The 15036-nt window shown below is 34.8% G+C and overlaps 1 protein-coding gene across 13 annotated transcripts in view; it reads right to left on the bottom strand.

Annotated features, from left to right (window-relative positions):
- NFIB (nuclear factor I B) overlaps window positions 1-15036 on the bottom strand; it is a 483650-nt gene that overhangs the window by 9941 nt on the left and 458673 nt on the right. For 7 of the 13 annotated variants that reach the window (XM_025281510.3, XM_006061258.4, XM_006061263.4 and 4 more), the window contains one exon: window positions 10106-10194. The exons of the other annotated variants lie outside the window; for them this stretch is intronic. In XM_025281510.3, coding sequence (XP_025137295.1) covers window positions 10106-10194 — 89 coding nt within the window. The remainder of the gene's footprint in view (window positions 1-10105; window positions 10195-15036) is intronic. 13 annotated transcript variants of the gene reach the window in all.

Raw genomic sequence — 15036 nt, 5'->3', positions numbered from 1 at the left:
ATATACCTGCCATATTAGTAAAAGAAAAAAAAATAATACAAGCACTTCTTGCAAAAATCAGGCACCAAAAAAAAAAAAAAGGCCCCAAAGATTTTGACAATACCATAACACACAGCAGAATTCATGCTAATGACTCCTACTCTATATATGCTCTCAGTATGTATTGAGATATTTCGTTAAAAATGAATTAAAAGTTAAATAAAAATTCTTAAAAAAAATTCAATACATCTGACCTCACGGATAATATTTTCATATGATTCTGGTTAAATATACGATGTGGTTGGTCCCCAGAAGGAAGAAGCAAACAAACAAATTACATTAATGGTAAGTGATGGTATGGCTTCATTTTATTCTGATCAGACTATCTCGGAAGCATTTTGTTTCCTCCCTGTATCACTCTTCAAGAGAAACAAACTGTATGGCATTACTTCGGTGAAAAAATACACCAAATTATGTCATTTGAAAACAGGTAAAGGGAGACAGGCAAGACATGATAGTTGAGTTGAAAAGAAATATAGGTATCTTCCATGTGGTTCCAGTAGACAGAAGTAGCATAGAGGGAGAAACCTCCAGAAGATAATCATTTTGATGGCCTTCTATAAATAAGATATCATCTTGGGTGTTTCACACATCCTATGTCACTTAATCTTCTCAGTGAATTATCGACATTGCCATCATTATCCCCTTTTCACAGATGAGAAAGTTGAGGCTTAAACTCACCCAAAGTTACCCACCAACATCTCAGATGTGAATTAGTTCTATCTGATTGCCATGGCCATTTAACTATTACATTGCTTCCCTGGGAAGTTAGACATTAACCAAACATTCAAAAGAACTTTTGAACAGTTTTCTAAAGGCAAAACGTATTCGCTTCAAGAGACAGTGAATTTACCATGCTCCACACTGCTGGATTATAACCTGGCTAGCTTTGCAGCAGACTTGTGCACAGAACATGTGGTTGGTCTAGGTGATCAAACAGCTCTGAAATTTGATATATCTATCTCCTTTGAAAACAAATCTAGTTGAAGTTCTTTCTATTAGAGTGACCTTATGGTGAGGATTAAGGAGGAAGAAGATACCCACTTCTTTTTAAAAATGATACACTTTTTATATATTTAAAATCCAGGACAAACTGGATAAAATTGTTAGTCTTTGCATCCAGAAGGAGTAAAGACACAAAGAATTAAAGTGAGAAAACTCCTTTGGGCAAGTCAAAAGTAGATGGTTGTGCTTTTTAAAAGTTATGCATTCTGTGACTGTGTATTCTAGGCCAAAAACGATTAGGTTCTTAGCTTTTAACTTGGTAACAACCCAAGAACCATGGGGTACAAAAAAAAAAAAAAAAACACATATGGAATCATAAGTTGAGTAAAGAACCAAAGACATAGGCTTTCTTCAATTATTCAAATTGAAGAACGGCAAATTTCAATACACATCTGATAATGGGCTAGGCAACCCACGTGTCAAACATGTTATAAAATGTCAAAGTATCCAGTGTTCTAATACTTTTGAGGGGACTAATCATATCGCCCATTCAGATTTTGCATACTGATTTAATCCTAAGACTACCACATCTGCTTTAGAGATTGTACTCTTTCAAGAAGCTTAAAAAATATACTACAGGAATGAAGCACCGAGAACTGTATATACTCACACAGACCTAAACTGTACCAGTAGCCACATTACTTATAGATAGCAATAAAAATAAGCAATGGCCCAGAAAGCATGAGATAGTAAGTAAAATAAATACTTTCATTTAAAAGCAAGATTTGCCCTTAGTTCCACTGTTCCTGTTTCAAATACCCCCAAGAAGGAAAGTTTATTATTTCTTTGGCTAAACGTTCCTAATTTTGTTTCCATAACATCAACACATAAGTATTAGTATCTCTCCCCAAATGCACAATAAACACTTTTCCTATTAACAGCTAAAATCTGCTGGAAAAACCAATCTAGAGCAGTATAATTAAGTATCAAGTCAGAAACCATGCTGTCCTGGACGTGTGCATTTGGACTGGCAGCTTATTTCGATATAATAGAAATGCTACAGACTATGTCTTGTGCAAAAAATGCCCACTTAGACCAGGGGAAGGAATATAGGAGTGGTATTTAAGTACCCATATACTTACAAATTATTAAATTATTACATAAAAATAATGTATCTAAGAATTCATTCATGTATTAGAGCAAAGAAAGCAGTATTTATTAAATATACCAGTTGCTAGCATTTACAGAGTGTGTCCTATTTGCCAGGCATTGATCTATGTGCTAGAGCTAATTTAAAGTTTTCAAATCTCATTATACATCTATAAGAAAAGTATGATTATTATTCTAATTTTACAGATGAGGAAACTGAAGCTGGAAAATTGTGTCTTGCCCAACTCCTGCTGTTTGGTTGTAGAAGCCAGAATTTGAAAGCTAGCGGTGCGGTCCTACATTCTTCCCTATTACACTTCACCTCATGTCCCTCTTTTGTGAAACATATTATTTATATTACTAAGCAAGAATTCATAATTTCCCTGAATTACACAAGAGATTTCTATGAATTAAGGTCCATATCATTTAGGCACAATGGAATTCCCTAAAAAGTATAACTCTTCAACACAAAAAAAGTGAATTTTATTTATCTAATTCAAGATGCTTTTCATCTGAGGACAACACTTGCATTTGTTGATGTATATACAGATGGTGCTGCATGTCTGTAAACTGCTTGCTTGCATTCCACTTCTGATGCAGCTAAAACCAGAAGTGAAACATACAAAGTGCTTTACACAAGTCTTGGGTTTCTTCGATTTATTTCCCCACTTTTTAAGGATCATTATTACCATTGGAATGATCCTATTTGCATGCAAGATGATTTCTAATGATTGTTACTATTTGTAATAATCTGTATTGGAAAGCTCCCTGGCTGGCTCTTACCTGAACTGCAAAGTACTCTTGTGGGCTCTCTGGGAAACACCAAATATCATAAACTGCAGGTGGCTCATGGAATTATTCTAACTGCAAGCAATAGCACTTCACAGTAATGAAAGAGAAATGTATTTGTTTCTTAACTAAGTAGGTAAATAGCTTGCTTTATTGCTACTCTTTGGGGACCAACGATTTTGGAAAATAACATATCAAATCGGTAGGCCATCAAAGCTCATTAATTTATATTCAGTTGTTTCAGATGTGTTTTGTTATCATGGCATACTGGATGACATGTTAAATTTACCATGTGTGAGTACTAGCATTTTCTAAGTGAAATAATGGTATATGCCAGTGAAATATGTTATTTAACGAACAGCACAGGGCACGAAGAGTCCTTATGTATGCGGCCACTGCAGCTAAAGGTCTAATGTGCTCATTCTAATGTCTGTACTGTTAGTAAACAGCTCTTACAAAATCCTAGACCTTTCAACAAGGTAATCAATATACTTGAGAGTAATAAAAACTTATTTCATTAAAATGTTTAGCCATAAGTAAGAAAAACACTCTTCCCCTAAACTGGCCAAATTTAAAAAACAAAACTATGTTAGATACTTTTCGTGTTTTAGAACTGAAATTGGTAGAGAATCATTATTGTAAATAAATTACAGTATACAGATGCACATGTATATAACAATTTATGTAGCTGTGGGAGGTTTCAGCCAATTAAAAATATAGAATTATCAGGCTCAAAGCAGTGATTTGATCTCCTCCCATAGGGAATCCTGCGTGTGGATTTCCCTCCTCTTTCTCTAGTCTGTGTTCCTCTCTGTCCCGGCTCCTTTTCAGGGCTATTGTTACAAGTCCTATAGCCCCCTTATTAGCATATGTGAGTCTTCAACAGCAGACAAAATTCTCTACAGAAATAGTGCCTCCAAATAGTGTCTTTCACTAGAGAAAATCACCCTAGGCATACTAAATTAAACAGAAATGTAAGTTTTACACAAAAGCAAAATGTGACCCTTTCCCAGATGCTTTTCGTTTAAAAGCAAAAATCAGTGTTATTTGCACCATTTCACCTCTAAAAGAGAATCTTTTTTTTTTTTTTGGTATCAGAATTCTGAAGCATAAAATTACAAACAATTAAGGAATTGAACATGTTTCTATGTAATGCCTGCTACTCTGTTCACATGTACAAAAAAACCTTGTCATAAAACAAAAATTAACAAAGGAGAGAATAACTGTAAATTTCTAAAATTTCTGAATATTCAAAATTTGTCTTCTTCAATGTCTTGAATTTTTGCCTTTTTCTCCTTTTGTAGTTTCTTATTACATTTATTATCCTGTTTACTCAATTCATACACTTTGTCATCTAAGTAAATATGACTAAAAACACACTGTATACCTCCTAATAACACTAGCAAACATGAGAATGAAAAAGGGAAGTTATTAAAGGGTGCATTGGCCAGTGACAGAGCCTAATTTCTTGGGGAATTAATATATATGTAAATACGGCACTTTCCATTAAACATCTTGAAATAAAGTAGGTGTTTAATGTACTTCTTTCATCGCAAAGGGTTAATCAGCAAGGTTGACATTTGGGAATTTTCTGCATCATGCTCCTCCCTCTCCCCTAGTGCAGCCAAAAATCATCTGACAGGAAACGTAAGATTAAGTTTGTCCTACCTAAGCGAACAAAGAGTGCTCTGAACAGGCCACTCGTTTACTGCAGAGCGGGAACTTTTCTAATCCTGCTGGAATCTGCAGTGCTGCTCAGAAAATATCGTGGAAAAAGTTGTTTTCTTTCCTCTGACATCTTGTCTCTGGTCATCCCATTTCAGTCACACTGCAGATCCTGCTGCTTCTCCCATGAAGGTTAACGTAAAGCTCCAAACATAATCATGTGGAAAATGGACATTATTGATTCCTACGGTCCATTGTTCCCCTATCCTAAGTCCCTGAAGTTCAAGTTCAATCTGGAATTACATCATGTCTGGTTTCTCCTGGTTACCAGACGGCTTGAGACGTGACCACAGCTACAGAAAAAACAAACAGCCTTCTTCACGCTTCGGCTCCCCTATCGATTCAAACGTAAACTTTTTTTCTTTCTCTCAAGTATGCTTCAAGTATGGAGCATGGTTAATTTAGAGATTAAGTTCCAAATTAGATTATCTAATGGCATCTTAATGGATTGCTGACCCATTTCCTGTGGGATGGCAGCATGCAAGTCTGGCTGGAATACAATTAATTTCTTAGGAAGTCTTCTGAAGAGTTTCCTAGATAAAAAGGAAACGTTGTGTTGTGCAAATCTTTCTTTACAAATGGAGAAAGTTAGGCAAAACTGCAACAAATCCCCAATGTATTTTTCAACAGCCAGATTACAGATAACTGCGTGTGTATAAACACCAGATCAAGATTATTTTTAAGAATGCTCACACTTTAATTTTGGGGTTCCTAACAGGTACAAATAATTTTCATGAAAACGGAGTAGTAATTCTTTTAAATAGAATATCCAAATACAAAGAGCAACACTAGTTAGCAGCTCTAGCTCCCAAACAACGGTCATGTGCGATTTTGGCTTTTGCAAATTCCCCTCCTTGAACCGGATTCTCCCATTCAGCCACCTCCTTATCAGCATTTCTATCATAGTCCCAGAGTGGTGCTAGGGACCCAGAATGGTGTGTAAAAAGTTGAACATTTTGAATACACGTTAGAGCTGACAGCTGAAAAGGAAATTCAGCACTCTGAGAATAAAGCTCCCCCCAGGAACTCCAGGAACAACCCAGCTGTTGTACTGTAGTTATGTGTCAAGATAACAAACTGAAAGCAGGAAATGCTAAGCTGGTGAATTTGTAGGGATGGTCTACGGCTGATGTGGAAATACAAGTTAACTCTTAACATTACCTAAAGCCAGGACAGGGGTTTGGGGGAGAGTGGATACATGTATATGTATCCTTAAGTCCCCTCACTGTTTACCTGAAACTCTTCACAACATTGTTAATCAGCTATATCCCAATACACCAAAATGTTTTTGGCGTTAAAGCCAGTACACACACCACCAGCATCATACACATGTCATATGTTTGTACATGACACATGTGTATACACACATGCACGCACATATCCATGCATACATGTGCATGTACATACACACCATTCATGCATACATGTTATATGCATATGTATATTTTACATACAAACATAATTTGCAACACAGTAGTGAAAATTATTTTGTTTAAATATTCATTCTTAGGTCATTGAGGACATATTTTACAATGAAATGTTTAAAGGATGAAGCAATGAAAATGATACAAGTTTGAGGAGAGGGTTTTGCAAATAGACTTAAATGTATGAAATGAACGCTATTATTCCTTCCTTTTTGCCCTCCTTCTCCTGACCAATCACATCCAAATAATCTTTACTGGCTGCTAAATTTCTCCTGGGAAATCAAGCAACTCTCTAGAATTGCGGTAATAAACGACAATTTCTTACAAAAATATGTGTAAAGTCACTACAGAATGAAGTATTCAACTCATAGAAAGGAACTGCTAACACGTGTAACATGGAAAATAGCTGATAAAAGTCTCTTCGGTGCCATTCAATTATGGCATCAGCAGAAACACAAAAATCCCTCCAATTATTTCAGTAAAATCTTCATTTATTCATTATTTCAGAGGCTGAGCAAATGGTTTGTGTAAACATATCCTTCAGTAACACGCACATGTTTATTTTAGCCATCTGAAGGCTGCTGCTATGTTTATAGAAGCCATCAGACACATACAGCCACTCACTTGTGGCTTTGCCTTCTCTTGAAAGAGGTGAAGGGGGAAAAGAGGGACTGAAACAATAAATCCAGTTTCTCTTTTGCATAAAGTACTCCCTCCAATGTTTTAAAATAACTTTTGTTTATATTATTCTTGGATTGTCCTGTGGCTTTCTTGTTCATTCAAATATATTGCTCTTTCATATTTGATAGTACAAGCTATGTTCTGGCTATAGCTTCAAGAAAGCAAGCCAGTTAGGGAGTTAACTGCTGTATTTGTTTATACCCACATAACTCACAGATGTAACAGTGTAATTTGTCCACATCAGAGGACAAAGCATAGACACAACAGTACTCTCATGAACAGCATAAGCAACTCATCACCTATTACCCTGCTAAGAGCTGAGCCCCTCTGGACTCATGCAGAAGTGAGCACTCTGCCAAGGGATTTCACTCTGGGTTAACTGCAGTACCTGACCTTTGAGTTAGGGGGGGGAAAAAATCACATTTTCAAGATGCAAGCAACACACACACACACACACACACACACAGCTCTCAAAATTCTAAGGTCAAAACAACAAAACACCTTCAGGGTTGCAACTTAATAAGTCTGTGAAAACTTTCCAAAGGAGTCAGCTTCAGTTCTGAAGGGAATGTTTATATACTGGGATTGGGGGATGCATGGAGAGAGAAGAGGATGGAGGAAATCTTCCAGCTTTGATTTATGCTCACATAGCTCCCTGGGCACTTACATTTTCAGTCTCGAGGAAGAAATTGCCTTTGACATAGAAACACCTCTACAGAAGGACAGGCACATGGACGGGCACAAGGAGGTGACCATGGACAGTGATTATACCAAGAAGATAATGGCAGCAAACAGCAATCAAAATAAAACCAAACACTTTCTTTGCCTTGTCCTCTGCTACTGCAAAGTCTCCAGGGATCCACAACAAAAATAACCTGGTATTTTCTTTCTTCCATTAGGACAGAGGCAAATGATTTAATTTATTCAGATCCTTCGAAAGTTGTAGGAATGGCCTGAAGATTTTAGATGTCTGTTATCTACTTTAAAAGTAACAGAGTTACAGACATTTCTGATTTTTTTTGATAACATTTTTCAGAAAAAAAAAACAAACTATTATGCTTCATAAATAACTGCAAGACACATATTATAAACCATGCAAAAATTATGCATATGTTGTGCCACAGACATGGCCTATTTGTATGATAAAATACAGACTCTACTTGTGCCTATTTTGGATAAGTATAATAAAGTAAAGCAAGCTGCTGTCTCCTTTGAGTTCATTTATTCTGAACTGTAGGATACTTATTTTAAGAATGGTGAGGGTGTGTATCAGTCATGTAGTGTCTGGGACTGCCCACCACAGAGTTTCAATAAATACCTGTTGAATGTATGAACGTTTCGCCTGCTATAATCAATTATGTGTCCCCTGAATCATGATAAAAAGGGAAGAAACAAACCAACTATCCTTGTCAAGCTTTTTGAAGCATTAAGGCCATTCTACATATCATTATCTACTAATCCCCAAAAATTATTTTGGAGAGAAAAAATAAAATCTTAAATGACTTGGTTTTTTTCCTGAGTGATTATGACCTGAAGCTGATGACCACACCAACTTTTCACCAAGAAGGTGATGTGTAAGATGAATAAAGCTCTCTTAAGAAATGAGTTTGGTCATCATACTAATTCACTCCAGTACCTGTGTTCTGCGGTGATTCATTGTCCACTCACCTTTTCTTTTTGGGAACATCAGTTTTTGAGTTGAAACATTACTAGGACCCAGGTGCAGTTACATTTTAAGTCTCCAGCAATTTATACCCTCATTTCACTTTAATGTACTTTAGCAATACTACCCAGTTTTAGATAAGTAAATGTCAGTCAGTAACCCACAGATTTGGAAACTCACACAGCTACATCCACATTAAAAAAAACACAGGCACTTGCCATCTAACTTGCAACTTTTTCTAAATACAGTAAGGATTATATGTAGAAATGGGCCATTTAGCCAACCAACAGAACATGGAATGTAAGGATAAATAAAATTATATCCAAACACTGTGTTACCAAGTCAAATCAACTTTTAAAATACTAACAAAGACTATTTAAATAAATAAATAGTTTATCTTCTTTCACTGAGTGCATCTTTTCTTTCTAAGTATACATTGTATTTTTTTCCAAATGGACGAATAATATAAGCTTCATGGAAAAAAAATCAAAAAGGTAAAAATGTATACATTTTAAAGTAGATGTTAAGCTAGTTTCTAAAAAGAGGAAAAGTCATATGACATTCATTTCAGACAGTGAATTAAAAAAAGTCAACAAGCTTTTAAAAAGGAATCTAACTAATTTTCTTAATTTTTACCTGAGTAAAAAGTAGAAATTTTATTAATTTCATTCTTTGAAACTCTACTCTTTTTTTCCTATCAAGCATATGAAGATGCTTTTACAACCAATACTAGAGAATGTACTTTTAACATAGGGATGCTCAGTAAAGAGAAGATGACAACCAGAGAGGAGATGGAAAATTATATTGGCTCTACTTTTGTTGAACTCCTTATGGGATTACCTCAGTCTTCTATAAATTTTTATCTCATTACATATGATTATATCATGAATTTTAATCATTTAATTTGTCAATTTAACACAATTTGTTCTTTACTGAAATAATTCATAAGAAGTTGAATTAGCACGACCTACTTTCTAAAACCAATAAATGAGACACTATCAAAACTACTTTCAAAAATGAAATTTTAGAGTGATCTTCTCAGCCAACCACATCAATTCTCAGTGATTCACATCAAGGTACAAACAGAAGTTAAATTTTTTTTAAACCAAATTCCTTCTCTAGCTGTTGATTCCAACAATCCCCACCTCCCCCCACACCCACACCGAAATTCAAGAGTGTTGCTAATAAAGTTAAATTGACTAATCTGAACATTATTTTATCTTTCCTCCTTTGAGAAGGGAGTAAATGAGTCTAAAATGACTTAAAGTTAACAGTAAAGAAAAAGAGCTGAAATGAGAAAAATCTATAATGGGAAAAGCCAATATTTTACCCTCAGATAGCTGAAAAGTCTTCCCTAAAACTATGATTTCAATTTTCAGGTCCTAAATCTAAGTGTCAAATAACCTCCTCCCCCTCCCCACCCCACCCTCACCAATATTATAAACTGTTGACAACATCTGACAGTGCTCAGAAATTCCAATCATTAATTACTATTTGCTCTAGTCTCCTATTAATTTGAAGTTATATCTCAATAAGAAATAAGGAGGAAGAGGGTAGGGAAAGAGGAATGGTATAGCTAAAACAACTAAAATTTTAATATATACTTTCCATAAAGCTAGTTAGAAACAAACACTGTAGCTCATGTAATTTTTAGGTGTAAGTGTAGGGTTGGAAATAATTAAAATGTTACCTTTGCCAAGTAATTCCCAATGTATCCTCACTGGTACTGGGGTATAAATGCCTGCCGTTTTGATTCATGGTCCAGTCACAAATCCTCAGCTGTCAATTGAAACCTAGCAGTCAGATATGGATCGAGCAGTACTACAGTTTTTAGTATTTAAATGAACACATGCAAACTAGTACTGTACATGGCATTAACCTTATTTTCCCAAGAGGCAACTTAAAAAAAAAAAAAAAAAGGCAAAGAAAACCTTACTCTGAAAAGCAAAATTCCTAGAATATATTTCAGAAAAAGCTATTGCAATATGCTTCTCTATTAATTAAAGCATACAAGAGAAATAAGTGCTTAGAACATAACAATTAGACATTAATTAGATTACAAAATGAGCTGAAATAAAAGCAAACGTTAATGTTCAATAGAGAGAGATATATCTTAGAAAAAAATTTTTAAGCTTTTAAAAATATATAACATACCAAATCATCCGCACTGAGTAAAATAATCAATAACTTTAAGCATGCAGTTTGCAAAACACAGAAGACATGCAGTTTAGAGGAGAAAGGCCCCACTTTATAAACATTTCCCCTAAGTTATGTTTAGAAGCATCAAGGGATTCAGTTTTAGATATTTACTAATTTTACTCAAACTGGCAATTTTTTTTTTCCATAAAGAGTTGATACTTTATTTAGTTTCTACTTTATTTTAAACTCAGAGTAATGGCATTGGAAATCCTTTACCACATTTGAATAGAGTGAGGAATGCACTGAATACTAGCTGAAACAAATTCTTCCCAGCTCTCCAAATCATCAGCTCTGCCCTTCAGAGGTTGTTCCAGTAACCCTATCCAGCTCTGTTTGGTTAACAGCTGCCCTACAGTGCTAGCAGATTTATTGAAAAGATATATTGCTTATTTTTATGCTTAAGAAAGTAAACTTATCTGGCTTTGGGGGGAACAAAAACACTGGAAAATCATGGTTTTTAATCTGTAGATAGCTATGCTGTAAATTAACTGAATCTCGCACTGAAAAGAGGACTTATTCACAGCAATCCACTAAACCTGGCATGCTGCTTTCCAGTAAGAATTTCTAGAAGATGATGATTGGAGCCAAAGTCCCTTTAAACTTATGATAAGTTACTTTAATCCTTTCTGATAACAGTATGGCAAAAAAAAAAAAAAAAAATGGCTATTAAGAACCTTTCCCTTTAAGACTAGTTTCTACATACTATAATAGTGATTCTACAGTTTGAGAATGTTTGGTTTTGCTTATTTTTCTACAGCTCTCTGATGCTCAAAAATACCATCTAAAATTCCCCAAACATGCATTTTAATTATACCGAGACTTCAGGTAAAAGTAATTATATACATTAAAGAACTTTAATTAATCACATAAATAATTAGTTAAAAAGCTGAAATAGCTCACTTAATGTAGACAGTTAAAAGATATGTAAAATTTGCTTAGGATACATTCCATAAATAAGCCATAAATCAGGAAAGAAATTAAATTATAATGAAAAATATTCTTAAAATGGATCTTAATGCTTGCATAAAGGAGAAAATGTTTACTTGATTCATTTTAAATCAAACAGAACAAAATTTTATGATGTTTTAAAAGTTCTCAACATGGAACATTTAATCAGAAATGCAATGTAATTAGGCAATTTGAAAAAATTTTTTTTTCAGTAAGAGTCACTTGCCTCCTTCAAAGTGCATTCTTTTCAAGCAATACTAGGAAAACAATCTAAAAACAGTTGAAGGTGTTTGGCTTTGTATAACAATTATCTTAAGGACCACTCATAGATTCTGCTGCTGCTGCTGCTAGGTCACTTCAGTTGTGTCCGACTCTGTGCGACTCCAAAGACGGCAGCCCACCAGGCTCCCCTGCCCTGGGATTCTCCAGGCAAGAACACTGGAGTGGGTTGCCATTTCCTTCTCCAATGCATGAAAGTGAAAAGTGAAAGTGAAGTCGCTCAGTCCCGTCCGACTCTTCTCGACTCCATGGACTGCAGCCTACCAGGCTCCTCCGTCCATGGGATTTTCCAGGCAAGAGTACTGGAGTGGGGTGCCATCGCCTTCTCCACTCATAGATTCTGCTCTAGTCCTAATTTTGAGTCGGTTAGATATTCTGAAGAGCGGAGGGGTATATTTAGAATTACATAATTCTGCTAATAATTAATTTCAGGTTAGTTTCTATGAGCCTCTCACATTACACTGGAAAAATTTTCAGAAAGAGAAGCTAGCTTCACCAAGCCAAGTGAACCTAAGCATCTCTCACTGGTGGGCTTGTTCTCAGACAACTGGGAACACTACTGTCTCCTTGGAAGAATGCACATGTAAATCAGTTTTTTTGATGTTCATGTTGCTAGTTTTTTGCTTGTTTCTGTTTATTATTCCTACAAAATGTCCACTAGGCTATCTTTGGCCACCTGTTGAACACTTAAAATCAACAGAGTCTTAGATGTTTCTTTCCCAGCAGTAGCCTCAAAGGAATTAAAACTCATTACAGCTCTTCACTCTCAACCATAGTTAAGGTACATGAGAACAAAATATCTTCTTCCAAACAGACAATTATGCTTAAATAAACAAAAAACAACCACTGAACATATTTAATAATAACCTAAATGCCAAAGAAATGGGTAGGATATTAGTGTTGACTTCCCTTCAGTTACTGAAAATATAAAATACAATTTAAATTTATTTAGCTATTTAGATTGTGGGCTGGCATTATCAACATTTCCAAAAATTTCTGAGGAGAAGTATTTATACCTGTTTATATGTTATAATCTACTTAAGCCAGGTAACTTAATGAAGAGCCTTTCTCTTCATTTTTTTCTTTTATTAACTTCCTTTTGCATAAAGCATCCTTCAATTAATACTTAATAAACTTCATGATTGAACAAAATAATTAAAATAGAAACTGCATATTCACTGAAAATTTCCATGACACTAATTCCTAACAAAATCAGTTTCTAAGAATCTTATTTGAATATGATAATTCTGACTCAGCAAATTTTGAACAGATTCTCAGCTGATGAAAAGTCAATATTAAGTGTATTTAAGCTTCTTTTTAGAACAAGTTAAATATTGTTGGTATTAGTATGATTCAGAATTCCTAGCCAAAATGGATTTTATATTAGGCTTTAAATGTTTAAAATGATAGGTAATAATCTTATTTGAATTTAGGGTGGTGAATCCTCAATTTCTGTCCTGTGAGAGAGTTGCTGTTGTGTAATTTAGCTATTGATTACTTTTTAATTAAATTAAAATTTTTAATTTTAAGTGGTACATAAATATATGCCTTTCATTAACGTAAATTTTTTCTGTAAGGTTTCAATAATACCCTAGTGATTTTTCCAATAATTTTCCCTCAAAAAATAGGAGGATACTTCCCCCCCACCCCCTGCCCCTGATAGTAACCAAATTTAAAGCAGCAGGAGCAAAGTAGTTTAGAAATTTAGTTGAAGTTGTAGGTTTGTAGCAACTCTTATATTTGTAACAATATAGACCCTTTGACAGATTTGACTGCATGCATATGCATTCTTACATAAATACACAGATAAAATTTAAATTATTTAATTTATATGTACCCACAAACATGAAATTAAATTGTGTAGAAAATTAAGGAAAATTTTATATTAAAACAATTATGCCCAGATTTCTAAAAGAAAACAGAAGGTAAGGTAAAGAAGTTAATATTCTCCTTTAAAAAAGCTATGACTGAAGAGATGGGGCTGAAGAAGTCCAAACAACTTAAAAAGAAGGCAAGGTAAAGTTTCACTGCAGATGTTCTTAGGATGACATTCCCTAAAGGCTCTGGAATGAGAACCTCATTCTAAGTCTAACTCAAATGAGTTTCAGAAAAATAAGGATGGAGACCATCTAGCTTCCTTCAGAAAAATCCGCCTAAGGGGAAACACCTAAGATGTGGATCTTGTCCTAGCCTACAGAGCACTCAGATATTCATGTAGGTAGAATCAACATTGCCTGTGATTTCAGAATAAGAGTCTGTTTATTCGCATGAAGGCGCTCCATTGTTATTAACAGGGGCTTTTGTAAATGCCTCGCAATTAGCTTTGGAAACAAAAGAAAGAAGGTAAGAAAACGTTCTACTTTGCTGGACTCAGCAAATAGGCCCATGTACTAACAGTCCCTTATGATGACAAAAGCTCTCAGTTGAACCAGTAAACCATTAAACTGTAAACAGAATAATCAACACAGGCAAATTTATCTTTTCACTTTTTATTTTCCAACCTTACAGGGACCCTCAAGACAGAATCTTGAAAGGTGTATTTTATGTTTTTTTAGGTTTCTTCATTTTTCCGGATAGCCCCGGAAAAAGAAAAAGAAATAGATTTTTCGTGTGTGGAGGTGCTTTTGGGGTGGGGTGCTTAAAAATATTAATCCTTGAAGATTCATACTTTCCACTTTCCACCCTTTCTAAACTCTTAGATTGATTTTTACTGTATTAATTATCTCCCAGAGAGTAGATAAAATGACTCTGAAGGAAAAGGGTATAGTCTTAGTGAACAAGCAAAATGGTCAAGATAAAATTATGATATAGATGGAACTTATAAACATATAAAAATGAAAAAGATATTCCAGGTCATCCTGGTACCTTAAAGTCACATCTAATATTACTTTCTGAAGCTTGTGCTTCTTGAATATTTAATAAACATGGTAGAGTTAAGTTAAATGGGTATGCCTAGTTCATGAGCTAAATAAACACTACTGATAAATTGTAAGAACTAGAAAATGAAAAGTTTTTTTTATTTTTAAATGGAGGCTACTTTCACCTGTAAAATTTAAGGTTTCAAGGGAACTTGGAGATCCTATAGTTCAACCTCTTCATTTTCTCTTTCCAAGATAAGAACACAGGACAGAAGGTTTCAAGGCTTGTCCAAGCCTAGACATGTCCTGCCATGTCAACACTAAAACCACACCTCCT

Source organism: Bubalus bubalis, chromosome 3 (genome assembly GCF_019923935.1).
Source record: "Bubalus bubalis isolate 160015118507 breed Murrah chromosome 3, NDDB_SH_1, whole genome shotgun sequence".
In the NCBI taxonomy this organism is placed as follows: domain Eukaryota; kingdom Metazoa; phylum Chordata; class Mammalia; order Artiodactyla; family Bovidae; genus Bubalus; species Bubalus bubalis.
The sequence above is the reverse complement of the archived record's forward strand: the minus strand, read 5'-3'. Positions and strand labels throughout refer to the sequence as shown.